The following is a 22,461-nucleotide window of genomic DNA, read 5'->3' as shown; positions in this document are numbered from 1 at the left end:
CTTTTTGGTTTCAGGGCATTTTCAATATGAGAATTGTGATTATATATAATATACATGGGAATATTCAGTATGCCAATCGTGAAATGACTGAGTAATGAGTAACTGTTGAGTGTTTTTGTCATCCTGCAAAAGTAGGTAGATACCTGGACAGCTCATCGTCAGGCTCATCGTCCAGATCACAAAGTCCACTCCTGCTTAGTCCAGCAGGATCTCAGAGCAACTATAACAACACAGGACCTCTTCTGCGCTCGCTCAGGTTTGGGACACACACAGAGATGCACACACACACATCCGCATACACACACACACACACACACACACACTGACAGAGTTATATTCTCTTTGGTTTTCACATATCTATATAAGTATCACTAACAGACACATAGAATACACACACAAAAGCATGTAAAGCTAGCATAACTAAGTTAGGTCCTCTACTAATGGTAGGTTGGTTCATATCTGCTTACTTATGTTTTGTTTCTGTGTGTGTGTGTGTGTGTGTGTGTGTGTGTGTGTGTGTGTGTGCCTACAGCCACCCAGGGGAGGGTGTGATTCAGCTGATCTCGCTGGCTCGGACCTCCTGCAGCTTGGGCATCACTCTCGGTGGCGGCTCCAACAGACCTGATGGCCCAGCAGTTTTCATCCAGGAAGTACTGTCAGGAGGAGACTGCCACCGGGTGAGAGAGAGAGAGAGAGAGAGAGAGAGAATTTTGAACTTTATTCAAAGTATCATTATATTCAAAATTGTTACACCTTGACTTAACTTATTTCATGCACGTATCATGACACTTTCATGAACTATGTCAGCTCTCAATAGAACTGATTACAGTTTTTTACAACTGTTTACACACATTTTCAAATCTTTGTGTCTATTTTTCAAAACTATACAAACAAAGCTCGTAATTGCTCACACAACATGCAAAATGCCTCAAATCTTCAGCAGAGTGAAAACACAACATTCAAAATATCATAAACACATCTCTAAAGTAAACATTCGCCTCACACAACACTTTTGTCATAATAAGACATTTTGGATTCATCATGTACACACTGTCACTCAAAACCTTAAGCTCCTCTGTCTTTCCCTCTGGGCTTCATGTTCCAAGAGTGAAGTTGGAGTGTGTATATTCATAGGCCTATAGACCCAATTATTTTTCATTTGAAAGTATCTGCATTGGTTCTGAACATTTCAACCGCAAATCCTCTAGGAACAGATTGAAAGGGTCTATACCTATCGATAGAGTATACCTATTCATATGCCTATACTAAGGCAATGATTGGATGGTGTTCAGTAAAGTAATAAGTGTTCGTACATTGAGGACTGAGAGCCAGATGTACGTACATTTGCGAATGTAGCGTTATCAGCGTCATGGACAAAGCGCAGATTGCGAACGCTGTCAGACCAAAGTTTCTGTCGTATTTATCAAACTAGTGTAAACTGCGCCTTTCTCTGCCTTTCTCCGCCCATAAACGCAATTTACGAACGTCCACAACTGAATGGCAGAGCCTATACAAGCGCAGTTGAATGAAGTTAACTGATGACAACATTAAAAAGAATCAAACGTTTAGCGATCATGAAATTATACCATACATGATAAGATGTCAACAAGCAGGGAGATAATGAAGATCAGTAGGCTAGTTTTACTCAAAGTACTTGTGCATGTAGGCTATGGAAAATTGGTCAAATCTATCAAGTAGGAAAGTTTAAGTGAATGACGTGAAAGTGAAAGTAAGACATTCAAAAGGCCAACGAAAGTTAAAGGACAAGTTCGGTATTTTACACTTAAAGCCCTGTTTTCAGATAGTTTATGATTAAAAAGAATGTTTAAGATTGAAATTTGGACACATGCTGCTGTCCTGAGAATTTTCGGTTTCTGTGGTAGCGCCCCCCCCCCCACCCCCCTCCTCCAGAACGATGCATAGGTGCACTGGAACAATCCTTCCTAAAACGCATTAAACTTTCGTTTACAAAGACGTGAAACTCACCGAGTGGTCAGGGGTGTTCACTGATATGCTCACACAAAAATCGCTGCAAAAGATTCTTTCCAACAGGTTTTATCGTAGTTTTTGTCCAACTCCATTGACTTGTATTGGATGTGCTGTGAGGTATGGTATTACTCCGCTGCCGGAAACGGATATGGGGTTGTTTGTATTCTTTCTGTAGTCTTATGCAGTCGCGGTATCGTAGGCTACTACGCTATTCAAATTATTGTCACGTCCAACCATGGCTAATGCTAAAATGTCTTGGAACTTGAACGATGTGAATGATAGCCTATGTGAATCATTACGTTTTCATCATGAAAGTTCCACAGCCAAAAAAATAGTAAAAATCATGTAGCCAAATTATTCATGTAGGCTAGGGTTAGTGTTAGGCTTATGATGTGAACATGACAGGTTATGGACATAACAAATAAGTTCTTAGCCCAAGTTCTTCCAACTCTGTCGTCCCAGGAGGTAATGTGGGAACCGCTGTATTTCTCAGGCGAAAAAGCTTTTTGGGCGATTTCTTTCGACCTCCAGCGAAGTTCAGTAAAATGCAGACCGCAGTGACACGGTGATCAGCTTTCTGCAGATTCTCAACAGGTGTGCTTACATCCAACCCCAGAAATTCCAGCCACAACTTTAGCCTTTCTGGATCGTTGAAAGGAAGTCTGTGACAACTTTTTTTGCTACGAATTTTCCCGCAATTCGGAACTGCACAAAATCGCATTTTTAGCTGTCTGTTGCAAAATACTTCAAGACAGTGATCTTCTGCTTCTTCTGTGTATTCAATGAAATGCCAGTGGTTTGCTTGTAATTGGCAAGACGGTGTAAGGTGCATTATCGCCCCCAACTGGGCTGGAGTGTCTATTATTCAAGCTCTCAACGGAAGAATGTACGGGTGTGAGGCGTTTGGAAAAATAGCTCCACAGTTTTACAACGCATGGTAAACACCTGTTGGAAAGCATCTTTTGCAGCGACTGACCACTCGGTGAGTTTCACGTCTTTGTAAACGAATGTTTAATGCGTTTTAGGAAGGATTGTTCCAGTGCACCTATGCAGCGTTCTGGAGGAGGGGGGGGGGGCGCTACCACAGAAACCGAAAATTCTCAGGACAGCAGCATGTGTCCAAATTTCAATCTTAAACGTTCTATTTAAACATAAACTATCTGAAAACAGGGCTTTAAGTGTAAAATACCGAACCTGTCCTTTAAGATTGCTTTTGATAGTACAAATACTTACAAAACTGGTGCTCTAAATAACGATTCTGTTGTCTTTGAAAGGTTCTCTTATTGCCGCATTGAACTGCAATTTGGATTAACACCTGCTTTTATAAGGCGGAAGTATTTAGGCTTAGAATAGACGTGCGCTTTCAGGAGCAGTCTTTGTACATACCGCGGAATACATAATTAAGCACTCTTTACGCTCCCCCTCCCACCTTTTACGCTAAACTCCCACTTTCCCCTGGATCCTCCCATGAATGCATATGCATGACACGAAAAACGCAATTAGCCAGGTTCAGCTCCCGCGACAGGCAGTTTGCGCTTTTACATCATTGCGGCCTGTTTGTACATACCTCGCAACGATTTTACACGCACGTTGCGAAACAAATTGCCTGAAAAAAACGCCTGAAGTGGGCGCAAACGCGTTAGTACATCTGTGTTAGTACAAAAGTGGCAAATAAGTGTGGAATTTTGATTGTGTTTGTGTTTCCTGTTAGATAGTTACTTCCTGTTAGATTTATTGTGTGTTAGGTAGAACAGTGTGTGTGATGTTTTGCAAACTGTGTTTTAGAAAATTGAAAACAGTGTCAAACACTAAGAATTAGTGGATGGTTCTGCGGATTTGGTGTGGGGTTAAGGTGTTTAAAAAAAAAACGTTTAGAAAATTGTGTGACAAGCAAAAATTTTAGTGTGTAAGCAGCTGAAAAAAACTGTAAAGTAATGAAAGAGAGAAAGAAAGAAATGTAAGCCTGGCATTATCACTGTATTTCTCTAGGTAAGTTACTGCAAGGATTATAGCCCAGAAACCTGGTTTGATGAAGAGTGGTTGTTTATTGACCGCTTGAGTTCTTCTAGTGTGGACCAAAATACCAAAATGAACACTGGAAATGTTAGGCTACCTGTGTGTATCCATTTGGAGAAAACCTCCACTGTTAGTGGCGACCACTTTGCCCTTCAACTCTTAACTAGACAGGGGGGCTGGACTGGAGGTGTCTCTGTGTGTGTGTGTATGTGTGTGTGTGTGTGTGTGTGTGTGTGTGTGTGTGTGTGTGTGTGAATGTGCTGGCGCAGGCATATTGCTGCCACAGTCCCAGCCTGAGCTCCAGCCCCAGTGAGGGAGGGCCTCACCCCCCCACCCCCCTGCATTGGGGCTCCTTGCTGCGTTGTGCAGAGGTCAGGTCTTCTGGAGCTGCTTAGAGAGCGAGGCCAGTTCTCCACCAGCGCAACACGAGACCCAGTAATGAGCAAGCAATCTATACCATTCACCTGCACAGGGAAGTAGTAGGGGGTGGGTGGGTGTGTGTAGGGTGGGCGGTGGTGGTGGTACAAAAGGGCTGCTTAAATGCCTGCCATTGGATACTCTCTGTAATTTTGCAAGGAAAACTGCTCGCTGGCCATAATTGAGAAGAGACTGTGCAATGTAAGGTCTCGAAGTTCTCTGCCCCACCCTCACCCATCCCAACCCCTCATCCCCCTCCACTTTTACCCCCCCTACACCCACCCCCACCCCACCTCCTCCCTCTATTTGCAGTCCCCAGGGCTCGTGTGAGCTGCCACCCTGCTCCCCCTTTCTGTGGCCAAAGCCGTCTCCGATAACATGTTGCCGATAATATAATGCCAGGGTTATGTAACACGTTATTCAAACGAGACTGTTCAGAAGCGGAGAGGACCTCGAAAGACCTTCCTCTAACACATATATCTGCTTTATTTCAGTTTTCACACCGAGACCTTCCCTTTTGTGCTGTGGTGTCACATCTCTGTTAAGCAGGGGGTCCAGATTGACAGCCTCTTGCTCTCAGTGACCTACTTATTGCACCTTTGCTGTCTCTGATTATGGACTAGCTGTGGTGCTGTCCTGACATCTCCTAATCCACTGAGCACGTACGGCACATTGTGTCAAGGACATTAATTGGATGTCATTACTTGGGAGACGTCTTGACTTGACTGCCCTGTCATATAGAATTTGGCATCTGTGTGTGTTATGTTTGTGTGTGTGTGTGTTATATTTGTGTTTGTATGATTTAATCTGTGTGCCTGTCTTGAGCCAAATCAGAGCTATTGTTTACCCAAAAAAGAGAAAAAACTCAAGAAGCTCAAGCTGAGTAGGGGTGACTTCTGAAGTGGTCTGTGCTGTTTGTGTGTGCTACTGCTTGTCCTTGTCTGAGGCGGTGGCCATATGGCCATGAGGGTCATATTACTGCTGATGCACCATCCTGGATGCTAAAAGATGCCTCCTCTTCACTGTGTCATCGTGCCACTGTTAAAGGTTGTAGATATTTATTTATTTATTTATTTTTCTTTCTTTCTTTATATCCCTCTCAGGATGGCCGATTGAGACCAGGAGATCAACTTATTGCCATTAATAAGGAGTCCTTGATAGGGTTGACCCATGAAGAAGCCAAAAGCATGTTCAACAAAGTGAAATTCAGGTTTGTTCACTTTGTTTTTTATTGGTTTGAGTGTGATGGTACTGAACATGGAAAATGTCATGAGTCATGATTTACTCTTTGCCATAGCAATCTTAAATCTTTTTTCTATACATTATATATAAATAAATAGAAATTGATAAACTTCAATGAAGTGTGTTTCTAAGAAAAGCAAGAGTTTGAAAAACCAAGCCTAAAGTCAAATATTTAATTGTGAAGATTTAATAATAATAATTACTGTAAAAAAAATCTTTCTAAATGGCAAATGTATGAAAAGTAATGTTCTGTCTCTCCTCCTCCTCCTCCCAGCCAAGACAGTGTGGTGGAGGTTGCCTTCATCCCTGGAAAAGGCTTATTCCCCAGCAGCGCGTCCCTTCACAATGGCGTCCAGAGGGGGGGCAACGGCTACAACCCCAGCCGGTTAAAAGTGCACGTCCGGTCCCCAGAGGTGAGACCAAGCGCTGCTCTGAGAAAACCCGTCTTAGAGAGAACTTTATGGAAACGAATTACTCAGATTTCATATTGCTATTCATATTACAGTGAGACTATTGACATTTTGGTGTCTGTTTTACAATGTGGACAAAAGTGTTTAAAACACTACATTTTGCATGGTTAATCAACCTTTATCAGTCTTACAAACAGCATTATATTAGTACATTGTAAGTGTTGCTTTTATAGGATTATTATAAGAGTCAAGATTATAGAAGTCAGGTTTTGTCACTTGTGCCAGTGTAGCAGTCTTTGCCCTATATATTAGGCTTTTTTTTTTTAAAGCTATCGACTTTTATCTTTTATTTTCCCAGATTTTCCCAGAAGAACCTGCCCCAGTGCCTTCATCCTCTCCCGAAATCTGCCATTCAGAGGTCCACGCCCCAGGCACAGGTACAGCAACACTAACCCTAACCCTAACACATCTCATACTGGCCAAGTGATGGGCCCTAATTTGAATGATTGGAAAAGTGCAAAGTCTTAAGTCTAACTAGAGCTAATTTAATAACTAGGCAAAATCAGTTTGCTAATTTAACACCATCGGCAAGACATTGACAGCAAATACTGATGAGACAGCTCAATGCTCCCACATGACATATGACAGCAATAGTTCATGTACCGGTACTAGAGCTTTGCTTATTGATAGACATTGCTATTTTCCCACATTTTAGATTTGGGGCCCATTGTACCACATTATAAAGAGCTGACCTCAGTATATACTGGCATCTTCTGTCAGTTAGAGTGATGTTGAATCATACTTTATTGTGGTGACCTGAATGGTCTTGGATTTTCAAGTGCACAGAATGTAACTTGCATGTATACTCTATATGTTAGATACATACTGTAGGTACTCTATATGTGGAAAGCAGCACACTGGATGCTCGCTGTTTGTTACAAACAGTGTGTGTTCATTTTTAGACACTTGGGCCTACTTTTCCCATCTGTTTCCCAATTTACACTGTGCTCATAAATTATGAAGTGATCATTCATTCCTTGCTTTCTCACAAACAAGGTCATTCTAGTTCAGAATCTGGGCATGTCCCATAGTATTAGCCCTCTGTGTTATTATCAGATGGAATCATAGGCTGCTTCTAAATCTGGACTCTTTTTTTGATCAAAATCCGCTAGTCACATGACCAAGCAAAGCAGGAAATGAAATTTCATCCAAGCCAGCCTGTCGGACCTGTATTGTTTGTCTGCACCTTGAGTTCCAGCAGTTTCAGTCATTCAGTACACACACACACACACACACACACACACGCACGCACACACACACCAAGGGGGACTTCAACACACATACAGGGTCTCAAACACACACACACACACACACACACACACACACACAAACTCACCAACGCATGCACACCTGAGCACACACACACACACACACACACACACACACACGCACACACACACACACACACTCTCTCTCTCTCGTACACAAGGAGGACTTCAAAATTGCCCAGTGTTACAGGGGAACAAGATTCCATTGCAAAGCAATTATTTATTCGGACGAGCTTTGGGCGAGGAGAGTGAGATTGAGGATTAGCCAAGAGTGGCGGTTACAATTTAATCAACGCCTCACCGAAAAAAGAAAAAAAAAATAGTAATCTCACCCGGCAGCTTCTGAGGCTGAGTTATGTATGCGGCACGAGGTGTTGTATAGCCACCGCTGGAAACGCGGCGTAAACGGAGGAGAATGGAGAGGCGCTCGCTCCTTTTCATCTCGCGGCTAGATAGGGCTCTTATCGGTTGCCACGGCAGCCCGTTTAGTATATGAGTCCCCGTCAGCGCGCCGCACATTCTGAGGCACTAATCTACTTCCAGCACTTAAAGCGAGATACTACGTTGCCATAGAAACCACCCTGTCGGAAAAAAGCCAATTATGTTTGGAGGGTTTTACACCACCGTGAACTTGGGGCTTTTGGTATAGCATGATGGAGGAAGCAGAGAATGATACTGTAAGATGATGAACATATCAAAGAGAGACCTTCTGGACTTAGAAGTATAAATATATCTTTTTTTTGTTATGGAAGGCACTGTTGCTGCCTGTGAACTCACTCAAGGAGGCCAGTCATATGAGTCGGAAAGGGAAGCGGGCCATTCGGTTATTGTGACTTGGAGACGAACCCCATGGGCTGACACAGTGCTCTTATGCAGGAGAGAGTTCATTAAGCATGTCTGATGAGGGCATGAACGGGAAACAACCCTCAAATTCAACAGCTTAGACAGAGCCTGCGGGGTTTACACACAAACACAAGCTCAGACCTGGAGGAAGAAGGCATGAATCTCAACGTCGTCAGACTGAGGCCTCTGGGGAAATGTGTTGTTTTTCTTTTTCATTCAACAGTCTTGCCTACCAAAATGGCTTGTAGAAATGACCGGTCCTTTAGCACTTGTTATGAAACAGATTATGTTAAAGAAAAAATGTCTTTCAAATGAATAAATGTCAATTTATTCATCAGTGGCCCTAAGTTTTCAACAACAAGTTACACCAAAGTTGTATTGAGGATCATGCGGTAGTGTTATGGCTGGAGAAACTAAAGTCAGATTTGTTATCCCCTCTTGCACCTAGTCACACAGTGTGATTTTAAATATGGACATATAATCTTTGTTGCTTCTAGCAAGTCTTCCAAATCCACATAAAATCCTAAATTTTCCTGCCTAACTCAGCACTGTATTTGGTTGTGTTTACTTTTAATTACTAAACCTCCTCGCTTTAGTTACCTTTTTGTTTTGTCATTTTGTTTTGGTTCAGTTAGAATGTGTTTTTTCAGCTCTTGGAACAAGCCAGTCTGATTTGTTACGCGGCTTGTGTGGTCTAGGTAGAGCCCTGACATCTAGTGACAGGTGTGATGTAATGGAGTTACTGATAAAACACTGAAATAGAAAGGTGAAAAACAATGGTTGTGAATTTTTTTTCATATTAGGCTACTTCTTAAAAAATGTGACTCAAAGGGTGCTGGTATGGTACTCTGTGTCTGGTCCATTTCCGAGGCAAGTAATTAAGAAAGATATCAAATAAAGTCACAAGATCTTCGGAAAAGCACAGCAAACCAAACCCAAACCAAACCAAACCCAAACTTAAGAATGGGCACATTGGTGCATTGTCACAGGCCTATTGTTCACTGTGCTTCAGCCATCGCTCCCGATCCACTCCTTCCTTTGGAGAAGGGCATCTCATCCTCTCTGGATGTTATCGGCGGCGCGGTCCCCTATTAAGCGGGAGGGATTTGAGCGCGCTCCAGGATGCAGAGGGAGGCATGGTGAACTCTGGATGCCACCTGTTTCCTGGATGGATGAATGGGCCCCCCGCTGTGCTGCTGGTCCTGTGTGCCATTAAAGCCGCCTCGGGGTGAAGAGGGGACGGACAACTGCGTCAGTACGGGCTAAGTGGGGGTGTAGCAGGGGGAGGCGTGGGTGGAGGTTGGTGATGGGTGGATGTGTGTGTGTGTGTGTGTGTGGGGGGGGGGGGTATGGAGTGAGGCCGTGTGCACCAGTCAGAATGGCGTGGGTGTTCTCTCCTTCACTTATCATTGTCAGTGTTGTCCTTGTCACAACCTGTGGGGCTTATGGTGTGTTGGAGGGTTTCTACCCCCCACCCCCCAAGAAATAAGCCCTTGAGGACAGAGAGGGTGGGGTGGAAAGATGAGGTTGGGGGGGGTGAAGGCGAGGGGCTTGAAAGCAATTGGCTCACTTCCATCACAGCAGGGGGGGCTGAAAGAGAGAGGGTTGTACACAGACACAGCTTAGAACTGGGAGTTAAATAGTTTAATACAGATTTTCTCTCTTTCTACCTTTCTCTCAATCCTCTCTCTTCTCTCTCTCTCTCTCTCTCTCGCAATATTTATGCCTTTTGCATTCCAATGCATCCGTGCATGATTTCCACAGTCACAAAGCCCCAAATCCTTACTTTGTTACAAAAAAAATCTAGACAATCCAACACATGTCAGTATTCAAGCACAATTTAAGATAAATAAATATTTCTGTCTTGTATTTTTCTCACCTTGAAGGATCCTCAGCATCACAGAAACCTGCCACAGTAGCCAAACCCAAGATTACCCTGGACCCCCACATACGGCTCAAATCAGAGAAACTCGACTTGGTGAGTGACACAGCAACAGAAGTTTGCCCGTCAAACATGAATATGATACGTTCAGTGAGAAGCACCTGGCAATATTCTATTATTTACAGCAGGGTAGAGACACAGATCCTAATGTGGTTTATGGTACTCTAGCTCTATCCCAAACTCCATGAGGAGAAAAATATGTAGCTCATTGTGAGAGCTCATGGCTCTAATTCTAATTCCTATATGTTTGTTGCTGCTACATAATTTGATTACTTGGGTCTTGGCCGGGAGATGATCCCTCTCGTAGTACAGCATGTCCTGGAATCCACTGGGCTTTTGTTTAAGTCTTTATTTTAAGGCACATGGGTCTTGCACTTGGGTCTGTATCCTGGTTCTCCTTATCAGGAGATTAGGTTAACCTTCACGAGTGAAGATACGCGTAAGGGTAAATTAAAGGGTTAACCTAATCCCGCCAGCCGACCGCCGGTAATCGCTGTTACAGACCCCACTTTTCTTTGTCACGCTAGCAGGACTGCCAAGCTTGACCGGGTAGCGGACTTGTTGAGGCGGTGGTGGTGGCACCAGCAGTGGACGGCAGTTGTCTTTAGCCCCATATTCCTGGCACTCGTCCCTGCTCTTTGTCATGATGCAGTTGTTTAGCAGTGATTGAATCTAATCCCACTGATCCAGGGCCTGACCCTAATCTAGGTACATTAATAGGATTTGGTCTTGGTGGAAGAGAGCACTTTAATGTTGAGTGCAGACACAATGCATACTCTATATTTAGGCACGCCGAGTGTAACGGAGGGTTGGGATGTGGCGAGGTGTAGGGGGTGGTTGTTTACTGCATGTGATTTGGGTCGGGATGCACTGCGTAGCTGGATGCAACCGGCGCAAGTTGCATTGTCAGTTTGAGCATTTGTCACTATGAGTTGAGTATGTGTGAAGGCAGACAATTCAAGTCTGAAAAAGGTGGGGGGGGGGGGGGGGTGGCTAAAATGTTTCAAACGTTGATGAATTTTGTAACAGTCAGCTTATCCTCTGCGTTCTCATTTGTTTGATGAATGTAACGGTTAGTGTTAGGAAAACCCAAGGGTTTCTCCATTGAAGATGCACACTATTGCTGTTACACTGCCTCCTAGTGTAAGCTCCCTGAAATGCATCCTCAGAGCGCAAGCAATCCCTGTTGAACATGTACGCTGGTCCAGATAGCCTACAGCATGGGCTGCTGCAGAAGTGAAAGTCAGGTTAACCAAGCAGGTAAGTAGGGTGCTTGGACACTTGGACATATAGGGAAGAGCCGATTATTGGAACCTTTACTGTGAATGCTATGCAGCAGCCAGCTCTCAAGAATTGCCTTGAGATTCAAATTCTTTTAAAAGTGCTAAACATACTTAAATTCAATACAAAGAATATAAATACAGTCCTCAATTATTTCATATGAAGTCGTGTTAAAGGTTTAAAATTTTGTTTTTGAAAGTTTTCCTTGTCATTGTTACTGTAGATGTCCTTGACTCTTGGTAGTATATTTCTACTGGCTTATGTTATGTGGACAACTGGACATGCTATTAGCATCTGTGATGTTTGCTTCAGGAGTACCCACAACCACTCACACACACACACACACACACACACACACAAACTCACCCACTGACCCACACACACACACATACACACACACACACACAAACTCACACACACGCACACAAACAGACTCACACACGGGTAAACACGCATATCCCTGTCCCCTGTGGTGTGAGCTGCTGTGGATGAAAGTGAATGAGGAGGAGATGTACGAATGCAGATGAGAATGTAAATGTGTTTGTGTTGTTGCTGCTGCTGCAGGCGCTGACGTACCTGGGCCTGGACATCAGTGAGGAGAAGAGGCGGAAGCTGAGAGAGAGCCTCACCACCGATCCGCAGGGCACCGTGTCGTATGGAGGTAAGGCGCCAAACAAGATGGACACTCCCCCTCGCCTCAGAGTCAGGGGACGCCAGCCCATCACAGCCACTTGGGCTTGATGTGGTTAGATAACGCAAATGAAAGGCGGTAGCAGAGGCGAGAGAGACACAGATACAGTGATTATGGAAACTTACTGGAGGCCTGATGTGGTTTAGAAAACAAAAACACTCACTCACATCAACCTGCATCACATTGAGGCTGATAGGAGGAGAGATAAGGGGTGAGCTGAGTAATCGGGACAGGAGAAGACAGCGGTCATCCATGATTCCATTTCAGGAGGGAGAAGCCATTTCCAGGTTGTTGACAAGAGGGTTGATCGTCAACAAGAAGAGAATTGACGGAGTGAGAGAGAGAGAGAAGAGGGTGGAATTGTAATTTGGGTACAGTCCAAAAACCAGGAGCCCAGTGATGTGCGAATAGGAAGACATGTGGCCTGTGGTCATGCCTGTGTGACATGAAAATTCACATCACAAGTACATCAAATTCACATGTACAATATATATTCCCTTGAGTTATCAAACTCACACTGACACAAAGGCAACATAGCCTGTAAGAGCGCTGAAACCTTTGGATTTTTTTGGAGGACAGGCTGCTCCCCTGCACTAGACTGTGTGGTAAAAAGTGATCATGCCGGAGAAAATCCTTGAAAGACTTAAAGGATCTTGATTCAGAATCACAGTAGGGGTTCAAGAGCTGAGGCAATCGCCTGATCCTGGAAAAATGAGGGGAGAGAGAAGAGTACAGAAAGAAGGAGCGAGAGAGAGAGAGAAAGCAGGAGACAGAGGGAGAGAAAGAGGAAAGACAGATTATGAATACCCATGAGCCTCTCTGGTGTTAGCTGGTGTTAGCTCATCCACACGCACAGAGACAGTCTAAGGTCACATTTTAGGGCTATTTTGGGTAGCATATTGCAGTTGTCAACATAGTGCTGAATTAATTTTCCTGACCAGAAAAAAAATGTCATGCCCATATGAGGTCATGGATGCAGTCTCTCTCTCTCTCTCTCTCTCTCTCTCTCACTCTTTCCCATGTGTTTACACACAAACACACACACATACACAAATACACACACACACACACACACACACACACACACACACACACACACACACACACACACACACACACTCTCTCTCTCTCTCTTGTACACTCTTGTGAGCTTTTGAAACCTGTGTATGTAACAACACACCCTCTTGTCTTGCTGTGTGTGTGTGTCAGACTTCGTGGAGGCCACCCGCATGGTGTTCCCAGAAAAGCTGGAGGAAGCGGGCCTGTCCCAGGGGCCGTTCATGTTCTCCTACCAGGAGGCCGCCAGTCTGATGGACACCTCCGCCTTTCACTCTCCAGTGAGTACGCCACACACCTGAGCCAACACACCTGGGCTACTGCTGCGAGTGACAGGGGTCATGTTTAAGCGATGAGTAATGTGCCCCCAGACTGTCACACCCTGGTCCACACAAGAGCATAGAAATAGCCATGCTTACAGACAAACACACACACACAAACACACACACACACACACACACACACACACACACACAGAGCAGTCTTTTTACGACTCGTTTTCCACCATCCTGTTGTTTGGCACATTCAGCACCACTGACAGTGACAGTTTTTCCTGTCCTGCCATTTAAAAACTTGACTTGTTCAACTTTGTCAGTTAAAAATGAGAAGATTTGAGTGCGAGTGTTTTTAAAGGAAATTTTAGTCAGCACAAGGGAATTATCAAGGCTTCCTTTCAAGGGCTTAAACCCTCGATTGCCAGGGAGTCCCTATTCTGCAGTGGGAGACAGGGATGTGTCCCACAGGCTCATGTGCTTGCTGAATAAACGCTAATAACTAAAGCCGGCCTGTCTTTGGGAAGCAAAAGACATTCATATATATGTGTGTGTGTGTGTGTGTGTGTGTGTGTTTGTGTTTGTGTTTGTGTGTTTTGGAGAGTGGTACGAAGCTGTATTTAGAGACTTAGATTCACTCATAGGATATTACATACATGCACACACACACAAATGCACACACAGACACATGTGTAGACATACAGTACATACATGTACACACACACACATAGACACACATGCGCGTGCATGCACACACACACACACACACACACACACACACACACACACACACACACACACACACACACACACAAACGATACAAACACACATATCCATAAACACACACACGCAAGAGTGCTTATTCCCATGTGTCTGTGTGTGTTTGTCAGACGTACGAGTCGGAGTGCCGGTACAGCACGGAGGAGCTGGAACACTTCCAGACAGAGGTCAAGCAACTGCAGCAGCACATGAAGCAGCTCCAGGTGACCACCGTCTCTGATGACGTGCTGTTCTCTCTCTCTCTCACCACCTCCCTCCAGTGTTCTCTCCCTCATTTACTCTCGTGATGGACTCATGCACTTTCTCCGGAGTTCTCTCCCTCATTTACTCTCGTTCCTTTCGGTGTTCTCTCCCTTATTTACTCTCGTTCCTTTCGGAGTTCTCTCCCTCATTTACTCTCGTGATGGACTCATGCACTTTCTTAGGGGCAGCCGTGGCCCACTGGTTAGCACTCTGGATTTGTAACCGGAGGGTTGCCGGTTTGAGCCCCGACCAGTGGGCCACGGCTGACCAGTGGCGCCAAATCTGTCACCTCAGACTATTCTGTGTCAATTCAACCAGTATTCTCTCATTGACCCCCCTCTCTGTCCAAACGCCTGTAACGTTATAAATATTCCCCCCCATGGCTCTAATATTTGGGATTTGTCCATCATACTGATCCACTAGAAGATGAAATTGAGGTGGGAAGGGAACCCCTAGTTGATTTCACATGGAAGGTCCCCGTCCTGATTGGTGTTATTTCATCTCCTACTTCCTCCAGTTTGGTGGCGTATGCTGCCACTTCCCTTTACCTCTGCGTCTTCTGATACTGATACCCCTGCACTGATTCAGCATGTCCGTTCTTCCCTATTAATGACTACTTCACTACATATTCATACACTACTTAAGACTGGAACAGGAGTTGGTTGCATATGCATGCATTTCAGACCACCCTGATCTAGTTCTGTTTGACCAGGGCCTTTTATTATTGATGAAGCATTACTAAGCGAGGCCAATGCATCATACATTAACCACAATTTACCCCTCCTCAGGTTGTTGGCGGATATCCCATTGATTTGGTGTGAGGTTCCATGGGTGTGTGTTTGAGAATAAAATGCTATCGTTCTCCTAGGTGCTCCTGAAGGACAAGGAACAGAGTAAGAAAGTGCTGGAAGAGGAAGTTCAGAAGACGACAGAGGTAAGTGTCACAAGACATGGTTGCGGGAAACAGCTTGGGGACAGCATGGTGAACAGAATCCTATAAAAGCAAGAAGATGAGCTGTATCAGAGAGAGAGACCAAGAGAACACATATACATGTACCACACCGACTATTTACATTTACATTCTATCTGTAGAATCCATCTGGGGTCAGTGTATGTTTGTTTGTACATGTTAGTTCAACTATTCCATTCCATTGCATGTTCTTTAGTGTAACTAGGGAGACATGGGAAAGAGAAATGCCACAGCAGGCTGTATGATATGATGACCCATATCCTTTTTTTGCTGTCTGTCTGTGATGTGTGTGTGTGTGTGTGTGTGTGTGTGTGTGTGTGTGTGTGTGTGTGTGTGTGTGTGTGTGTGTGTGTGTGTGTGTGTGTGTGTGTGTATTCAGAAGGCCACAGCGTCGGTGGAGGAGAATAAGAGTCTGAAGGCGAAGTTGCAGGTGGCCGAGGCGGGCCCGCGGCAGTCCAACAGCGCCGAGCAGGACTACGAGGAGGTGATCCAGCTGCTGGAGGCCGAGATCAAAGACCTCAAGAACCAGCTGGCCGGCCAAAAGCAGCGGGGCCTCGAGGCCACCAAGGTACAGGATGCCTCACCAACAGTCCAGCTCCAAACGTCAAGAGACTGGCTCTGTGATGGAAGTGTTTCATGTCCAAGGTTACAGTCATAGGGAGTAACTGTGAAGAAAAGTCCGCACACCAATCGCTCCAAAGCAAATATATTCTTTTAATCCATGACGTTTCGGGACAAGCCCTTCCTCAGACTTCCTCATCTGAGGAAGCCTGAGTCTAGTCATAGGACCCTAACTTGAATGACTGCCAAAGTCTAATGTGTCACACACACATATTTACATACTCTTTGGAAACATGAAGTGAAGATTCTAGGATAGGAAGGAAGTCTAGGATAAGAAGGAAGTCATACGTTGTAGGAAGTCATAGGAAGAATTCTAAGGAGGCGAATTTAAAGGAAGAAAACTGAAAAATAGCTTGTTGGTTCTGTGGTCAAGAAGTATCGTAAAACCACTAATTACTAACCCTTTTGTTAGAAAATTCTAAAACCACAATGTTTTTTAATACTTCAAAATAACATTTGATAAATTAACCTTACATTTTTCAGTAGCAATAGGTGTGTAGATTTGAACAAAATCTAGTTTGGTTCTTACTGGGGCTTTTACTGCCTGAAATATCCGATTTTGTTTACCACGCTCGGAGTTTAGTGCTGGGCTGGTTGGTGCCTATTTCCAACCTTTCTCACGGCACATCAACGGTTAGACCGAGAATTCTCGTTGCAAATCAAAATTCCACTGGAGCTCCAAGCGTATTTTGTACATGCAGCCTTACAAGACTGTTTACAGCTCTTCGAGTCCCAGTAAAATGTAATTTTTGGTACATAGCTAATTTAGATACACTTATGGTGTGGGTGCTTGCGTTTCTTTAGAAATTCGCCGTCTTGGTTTGTATAGAAATTAATATTAAGTGACACATACACATAAGAGGTTGGAAATACGGGACGGTTGGTAATAGGTGACGTTCCTATAGTTATGTGCACAGGGCTGAACTCCATGTGTGCTCTGTGTTAGGAGGACGTGATGGAGCTCAATAGGAAGCTTTCAGCCATCGACAACCAGCTGAGGAAGTCTGAGCTGACACGTAAACACCTGGAGATCTCCAACAAGAAACTGCTGGGGTTCGCTCAGGTACCCCATCCTCCTAACATCTGACTGAACTCAATAGAATTACAGCTGAACACCAAAGGAAACATTATACAACTATTTATACTGATGAGTAATGTAATGCTATGAAGCCCATGATAAATAAAGTTTGAATATTTGCCTGATAGTTGGTTGAAATGATCAGTTTGGAGCTGACATGTCAGGTGCCTGTGGGTGACAGCCACACTGTTGTTCCTGTGCTGCACTGCCACCTAGCAGCTGAGGAGAGCAGAGCAAGAGTCCATCTCCTCAGTCATGCCATATAAAAAACCTGAAAACTGAAAGGCTGATAAAGGCATTTGAACTTAGTGTCTGCATGCTTTTTTCCTCTCCACAGAATGTACATAAAGTTCTCTCCACCACAACATTATTCGGGATGGAAAATGGGTAAGTAGAAGGGGGTGTTTTTGCCCCAGACTGTCAGTATTTTTCAGTAAAATTGAAACCCCAATTGATCTAATGTACTGTTGTGTTAATGCAGCACTTTGGGGTAAATACTTGGCTGAAGTCAAACTTCACTCTTCATGCTGCCTCACTTTACAGTAAAAGCAAGTAACATGTAAAATCAGATCCTGTGCTGATGCGTTTCTGTCCATCCCCTAGGAGCCCTCGGTCGTCCCAGGCCGCTGATAGCCCAGACACACCGTCGCCCATCCCAGACCAGGCGTGCCAGCTGGCAGCGGAAGCCAAGGAGCTGGTGGACGGTGTGTGCTCCCTGTGTGTGGAGACCCCAGGTGAGGGATGTGTGTGTATGCGTGTGGGTTGTGTGTGTGCGTGTGGGATGTTCAATCAGATGAATGCATTGCACCCCTTTCAGACAGACCTTTAAACCCATTTATTGAGTGGTTATTTAGTGTGTAGGTGTCCAGTCTGAATGCGACCTACATGTTTTTAAGATTGAATGTTAATTGATCCTCTTGCGACCTTCATTATACATGTCTAGGTCTGTGAATAGCAATAGTTTGATTGGGTGCCTCTACTGAAGAGAGATGAACTATACAGGGACATAGCACATAGTAAACAACAGTGTGAGCTTCATAAAAGGTGCATTGTTAGGATAGGATGGTGGATAACTGCCAACCTTGTATCTAGAGATACTCATGTAAATTGTCTGTTCTGTGGATTTCAGGCTAACGGTGATACTTTGTTGATACGAATACATGCCAAATGTATGACGTTACTGATAAATAAATACTGCTAAATAAAGCTCTGCGTTCAAGAAAGGAAGTAACAGCAACAGATGAGAGGAAAGATACAGCAAACCGAGAGACGTGAAATGAGAGCGCTGGACGACGGTAATCTTGCCATGCCGTCTAAGATGCCAGTTAGATGAGGAGATTAAAGAGCCCCTGCCGTGATTGTGTGTGAGGTGCTCTGGTCCGCCGCTATGGTGATAGATGGGGTACAAATCTGTCTGGTTTCGAATGTGTGATTGGAACATATTATGCCAAGATTATGCAATCTTCTTATCTGTGACCATATGCAAAGACGATGCAGTCTCTTCATGCAGGGGTGAAATTGTTTTTCAGTTTAGCGTGTGTGTGTGTATTTATGTGTGTGTGTGTGTGTGTGTGTGTTTGAAATTTATGAGACAACCCATGCATGAATCTACAATATGTCTCTTGACCTTCTGACACAGGTCACACGTTTCTGTTTACACATGCAAATGTATACCCCTGTGTGGCTGTGTTTTGCTACCAGTAGCCAGCTTTTTTCAGAGTCTCTGCAGCCTGGCTTATTCAACAAGCACAGATGGTAGTGTGTGCAGGAGCGTGAACTGAAACACACTTCACATCGTGTGTCTGTTTTTCTCCCCTTGTCTGGTCTTGCCACTCAGGCGGCGCGGAGGTGCGGAGCGACGCTGAGGAGGCAGGAAAGGAGCGCTGTGCAGAGTGAGTGTCCACCACAAACGCTGGCAGAGGACGCTGGTGTCCCTGTGGCCGGCTGGAGGCACCAGAAAACCAACCTGTCAGCATCTCTCTGTATCTGTCTCCTCACCCCTGCAGCAGTGTGTGTGTGTGTGTGTGTGTGTGTGTGTGTGTGTGCGCGCGTGCGTGCGTGTGCGTGTGCGTGTGCGTGTGCGTGTGTGTGTGTGTGTGTGTGCGTGCGTGTGTGTGCGTGTGTGTGTGTGTGTGTGTGTGTTTGTGTGTGTGTGTGTGTGAGAGAGAGAGTGAGAAAGAAAGAGGGAGAGGTGGAAAGAAAGAGAAAGGGAGAAAGAAAGTAAGTAAGGGAGTGGTAGAAAAACAGAGACAGAGAGAGTGGTAGAAAGAGAGGGAGGGAGAGGGAAAGAGAGCGAGAAAATGTGAGCTGCACTTGAGAGGGTGACATCCGCTGTGAAATCCATTGTCAGAGAGCACTATGGCTTAAGCTTTGCTGTTGAAATTGGAGAAGGAAGCAAAATAGAAGCTCAGCAGGTGTCAGAATGATGCAGCAGTTTTGGAACCCTTAGGGATTTTTACTGTCTTTTGTACTTTTACTGTTTTACTATTCTTAAATGCAGTTGTATCTTCAAACACTTACAATCTAAAAACAATCGCCCTGGGAAAACTCATTTAATTCAGTGACTCAATCGATTGACTAATTAAATAACTGTAATTACTCCCTCTTGAGTAGGATGCATTTATGTTTATTAATTGATCATGTCTCACTCTGTTCTCCCACAGACAACCAACTCTGTGGCCGCCACCTCCTGACAAGCAGTGTCTCTAGATGACTGGATACAAAGCAGATCACTTAGATCAGTGGACTCAGAGGATATGGCATTGACTGACCAGAGACAGAACTGTAGAGACAAAGACTGTGAAGCTTTGTAAGTCCTGTTGATGTTAACTAGTTGAAAGCTTTATTTTTTTTCTGGATTGCATTACCGATTGATTGAAAGCTATATAGAGGAAAAATGTTTTTTTTTCTAATACAACTGTATCTTGTAAGTATTCAATGTACCTTGTTACCATGCAGGCAGAGTGCTTTTGCACTCTAGTGAGAATGCAGATGGAGAATGATTACTTGTTATTGAATGAAAAGGCAGACAGCCCAAGGTCACCTCAAGGACTACATGTCCCATGGTGCAACAGCATCACAGGAAATAAATAGCCAAGAAGTTCTTATGTACAGAAGTCTTCAAAGGGCACTCATTTTAATTACCCAGACCACACACATCTCATCATTTGATATGATGCATATTTGTATTTGTTCTAAGAAGTGCTCTGACATTATAAATATTTTGTATTTTGAGTCCACGCTTTTATGAAGAGAAGCTTTAGACTTGCCTGGCAAATGATTGGCTTACTGTATGCAGTTGCTAGTTATAAACTTTGTAAATCTTGCCTTTCAAGAACACCCCCCTCCCCCTTCTTGATGTCACTTTCCATGTCTATGTGGAACTCCATTCTGCTTCACAGTTGCAGTTACATAACACTGGTGCTTCTGTGAACACATCTAAGAGGAAAAATGTACTAGTATTTCTGAGTGTCAACTTGGTATCATTAGAGGTGTGTGTGTGTGTGTGTGTGTGTGTGTGTGTGTGTGTGTGTGTGTGTGTGTGTGTGTGTGTGTGTGTGTGTGTGTGTGTGTGTGTGTGCGTGTGCCGGTGTCACTGCAGTCCCTCTGGTCATTTGTGAATACAGCTCTTGTTAACACAATGTCCTTGGAGAGGATTTTGGTTGTCATGATGTGAAGAACTCATCCTTTAAGGTCATACAGTGGTACATTTACAAATGCCATGTCCACTGGTACATATTATATATAAACATATATATTTACAACAAGTGTGCATGGTTTGAAATATCAACCTGTATTCATTACCAACAGTTACTAGAATACTAGTCTGGGTTCATAGAAATGTCAATAAATAAGACGGTGTAAAATATTCTGTATCACGTTGAAATATCATAAAGACATCAGTGGAGCTTTTATCATAACCATAAAACATTTTGTGTAAGATTTATTCTGTTTATATTAATAACTGCACATGCTTTAAAAACTGCTGATATGTAGTCCTGTAAGTTTGATTAGTTTGCATCATATGTGTGGCCTAAATATCTTTTCTTGTATTGTTTTTATTAAAGCACGAACAAGCAGTTTCAGAGTTGTTTCTGGGCATTTATGTGTGCCGTATATAGGAACACTACATATTAAATCATTCATGGTTTACAAAGACACAGTCAGATAGTCAGATCTTTATACTATACTAGTATCCTCTCTAGAATTGTAAACAATTGTCATCAGAAACTCATACAACCCCCTGTGACTGCCATATAATATCTTAAGAATTTATTACAGTTTAATATCGCTCTGCAGATCTGATTTTTGCAGTCAGAACTCTGCCCTGCAAAGCAAGGGCACATCCCAGCGTTGCCATATTCCGTGTCAGCAGTATGATTACATGCTTGGCACCGCAGAGGTGAACACTGGCACCCACTGGAGCTGAGGATTTGCCACCCATCATCTCCAAATCCCCTGTCTGTCTGAGTGGCTACACCCTGGTGTGGTGGAAAATAAAAACGTGGGGCCTACTGTTTACTACTCAAGCTCGCATTATTGTCACTAAAACTTGCCCTACTGTAATCCAACCAATTGCGCAATAAGGCAATATAAAATATATTACATCACGATAAGACAAAATTTCTGTAAAAATATTAATGTTCCTGACTTCTGTAGATGTTCATATAAAAAAGGTTGTTAGTGCAGAAAAGTTGTCTCTGCGAACATGCAAACTCTTCTTCCAAAGCAGGGCATTTCTAAAGGGCTGGCAAGTGAAACTCCATAAATTGCTTGTGTGTGTGGAGACTACTGGGAGTTAGTGATGGGCAAATGAAGCTTTGGTGAACCACTGAACCACAGCAGTGTGAACCTAGCGACACTAGCTGAAAAGCAAAAAGATGGCTGCCACACATACATTTTTCAACATAAAAGTCCTTAGCAAACCAATATTTTTGGTTACATATACTGGTTTGGGTAAGGACTTTTATGTTGAAAATCCACATGTGGCAACCATATTGGATTTTTCATTAGTGTTGCTAGCTTCACACTGCTGTGGTTTAGTAGTTCACCAAAGCTTCATTTGCCCATCACTAGTGGGAGTGCTCTTAATAGTTGTGTGCACTGTGCATTTTCTTTGGTGAGTTGTAGCGGTGGGTGGCTTTTTTCAAGGTGAGGGGGTGGGAGGGCTCAGCCTCTCTAGCTGTGCACTATTCCATGCAAACACATGCCGAGCACTCGTGTGTGCAGTCAGTTAAACACAACAGCTTGCCCTGGCCACTGCTTTATATAAACCGATGCT

The 22,461-nt window shown here is 43.9% G+C and overlaps 1 protein-coding gene across 6 annotated transcripts in view; it reads left to right on the top strand.

The window, feature by feature from the left end:
- The window catches only part of LOC143102566 (syntaxin-binding protein 4), a 58,666-nt gene that overhangs the window by 31,269 nt on the left and 4,936 nt on the right, over window positions 1-22,461 (top strand). For 2 of the 6 annotated variants that reach the window (XM_076266242.1, XM_076266246.1), the window contains 16 exons: window positions 133-256; window positions 533-677; window positions 5,526-5,632; window positions 5,939-6,077; window positions 6,433-6,511; window positions 10,132-10,223; window positions 12,033-12,129; window positions 13,369-13,496; window positions 14,379-14,471; window positions 15,380-15,445; window positions 15,861-16,049; window positions 17,049-17,165; window positions 17,518-17,567; window positions 17,784-17,914; window positions 19,018-19,072; window positions 19,844-21,265. In XM_076266242.1, coding sequence (XP_076122357.1) covers window positions 133-256; window positions 533-677; window positions 5,526-5,632; window positions 5,939-6,077; window positions 6,433-6,511; window positions 10,132-10,223; window positions 12,033-12,129; window positions 13,369-13,496; window positions 14,379-14,471; window positions 15,380-15,445; window positions 15,861-16,049; window positions 17,049-17,165; window positions 17,518-17,567; window positions 17,784-17,914; window positions 19,018-19,072; window positions 19,844-19,889 — 1,658 coding nt within the window. In that variant the 3' untranslated portion in view covers window positions 19,890-21,265. Of the gene's footprint in view, window positions 1-132; window positions 257-532; window positions 678-5,525; window positions 5,633-5,938; window positions 6,078-6,432; window positions 6,512-10,131; window positions 10,224-12,032; window positions 12,130-13,368; window positions 13,497-14,378; window positions 14,472-15,379; window positions 15,446-15,860; window positions 16,050-17,048; window positions 17,166-17,517; window positions 17,568-17,783; window positions 17,915-19,017; window positions 19,073-19,843; window positions 21,266-22,461 lie in introns of those variants that run through there. The other 4 variants (XR_012982606.1, XR_012982607.1, XM_076266244.1 and 1 more) reach the window with 4 other exon arrangements.

The sequence above is a fragment of the Alosa pseudoharengus genome, unplaced genomic scaffold (assembly GCF_046254945.1).
Source record: "Alosa pseudoharengus isolate Yale_2024_CS ecotype anadromous, Long Island Sound unplaced genomic scaffold, YU_APseudo_1.1 YU_APseudo_1.1_scf_4, whole genome shotgun sequence".
Lineage (NCBI taxonomy): Eukaryota > Metazoa > Chordata > Actinopteri > Clupeiformes > Clupeidae > Alosa > Alosa pseudoharengus.
Note: the sequence above shows the minus strand (reverse complement) of the source record. Positions and strands in the feature narration are given on the sequence as shown.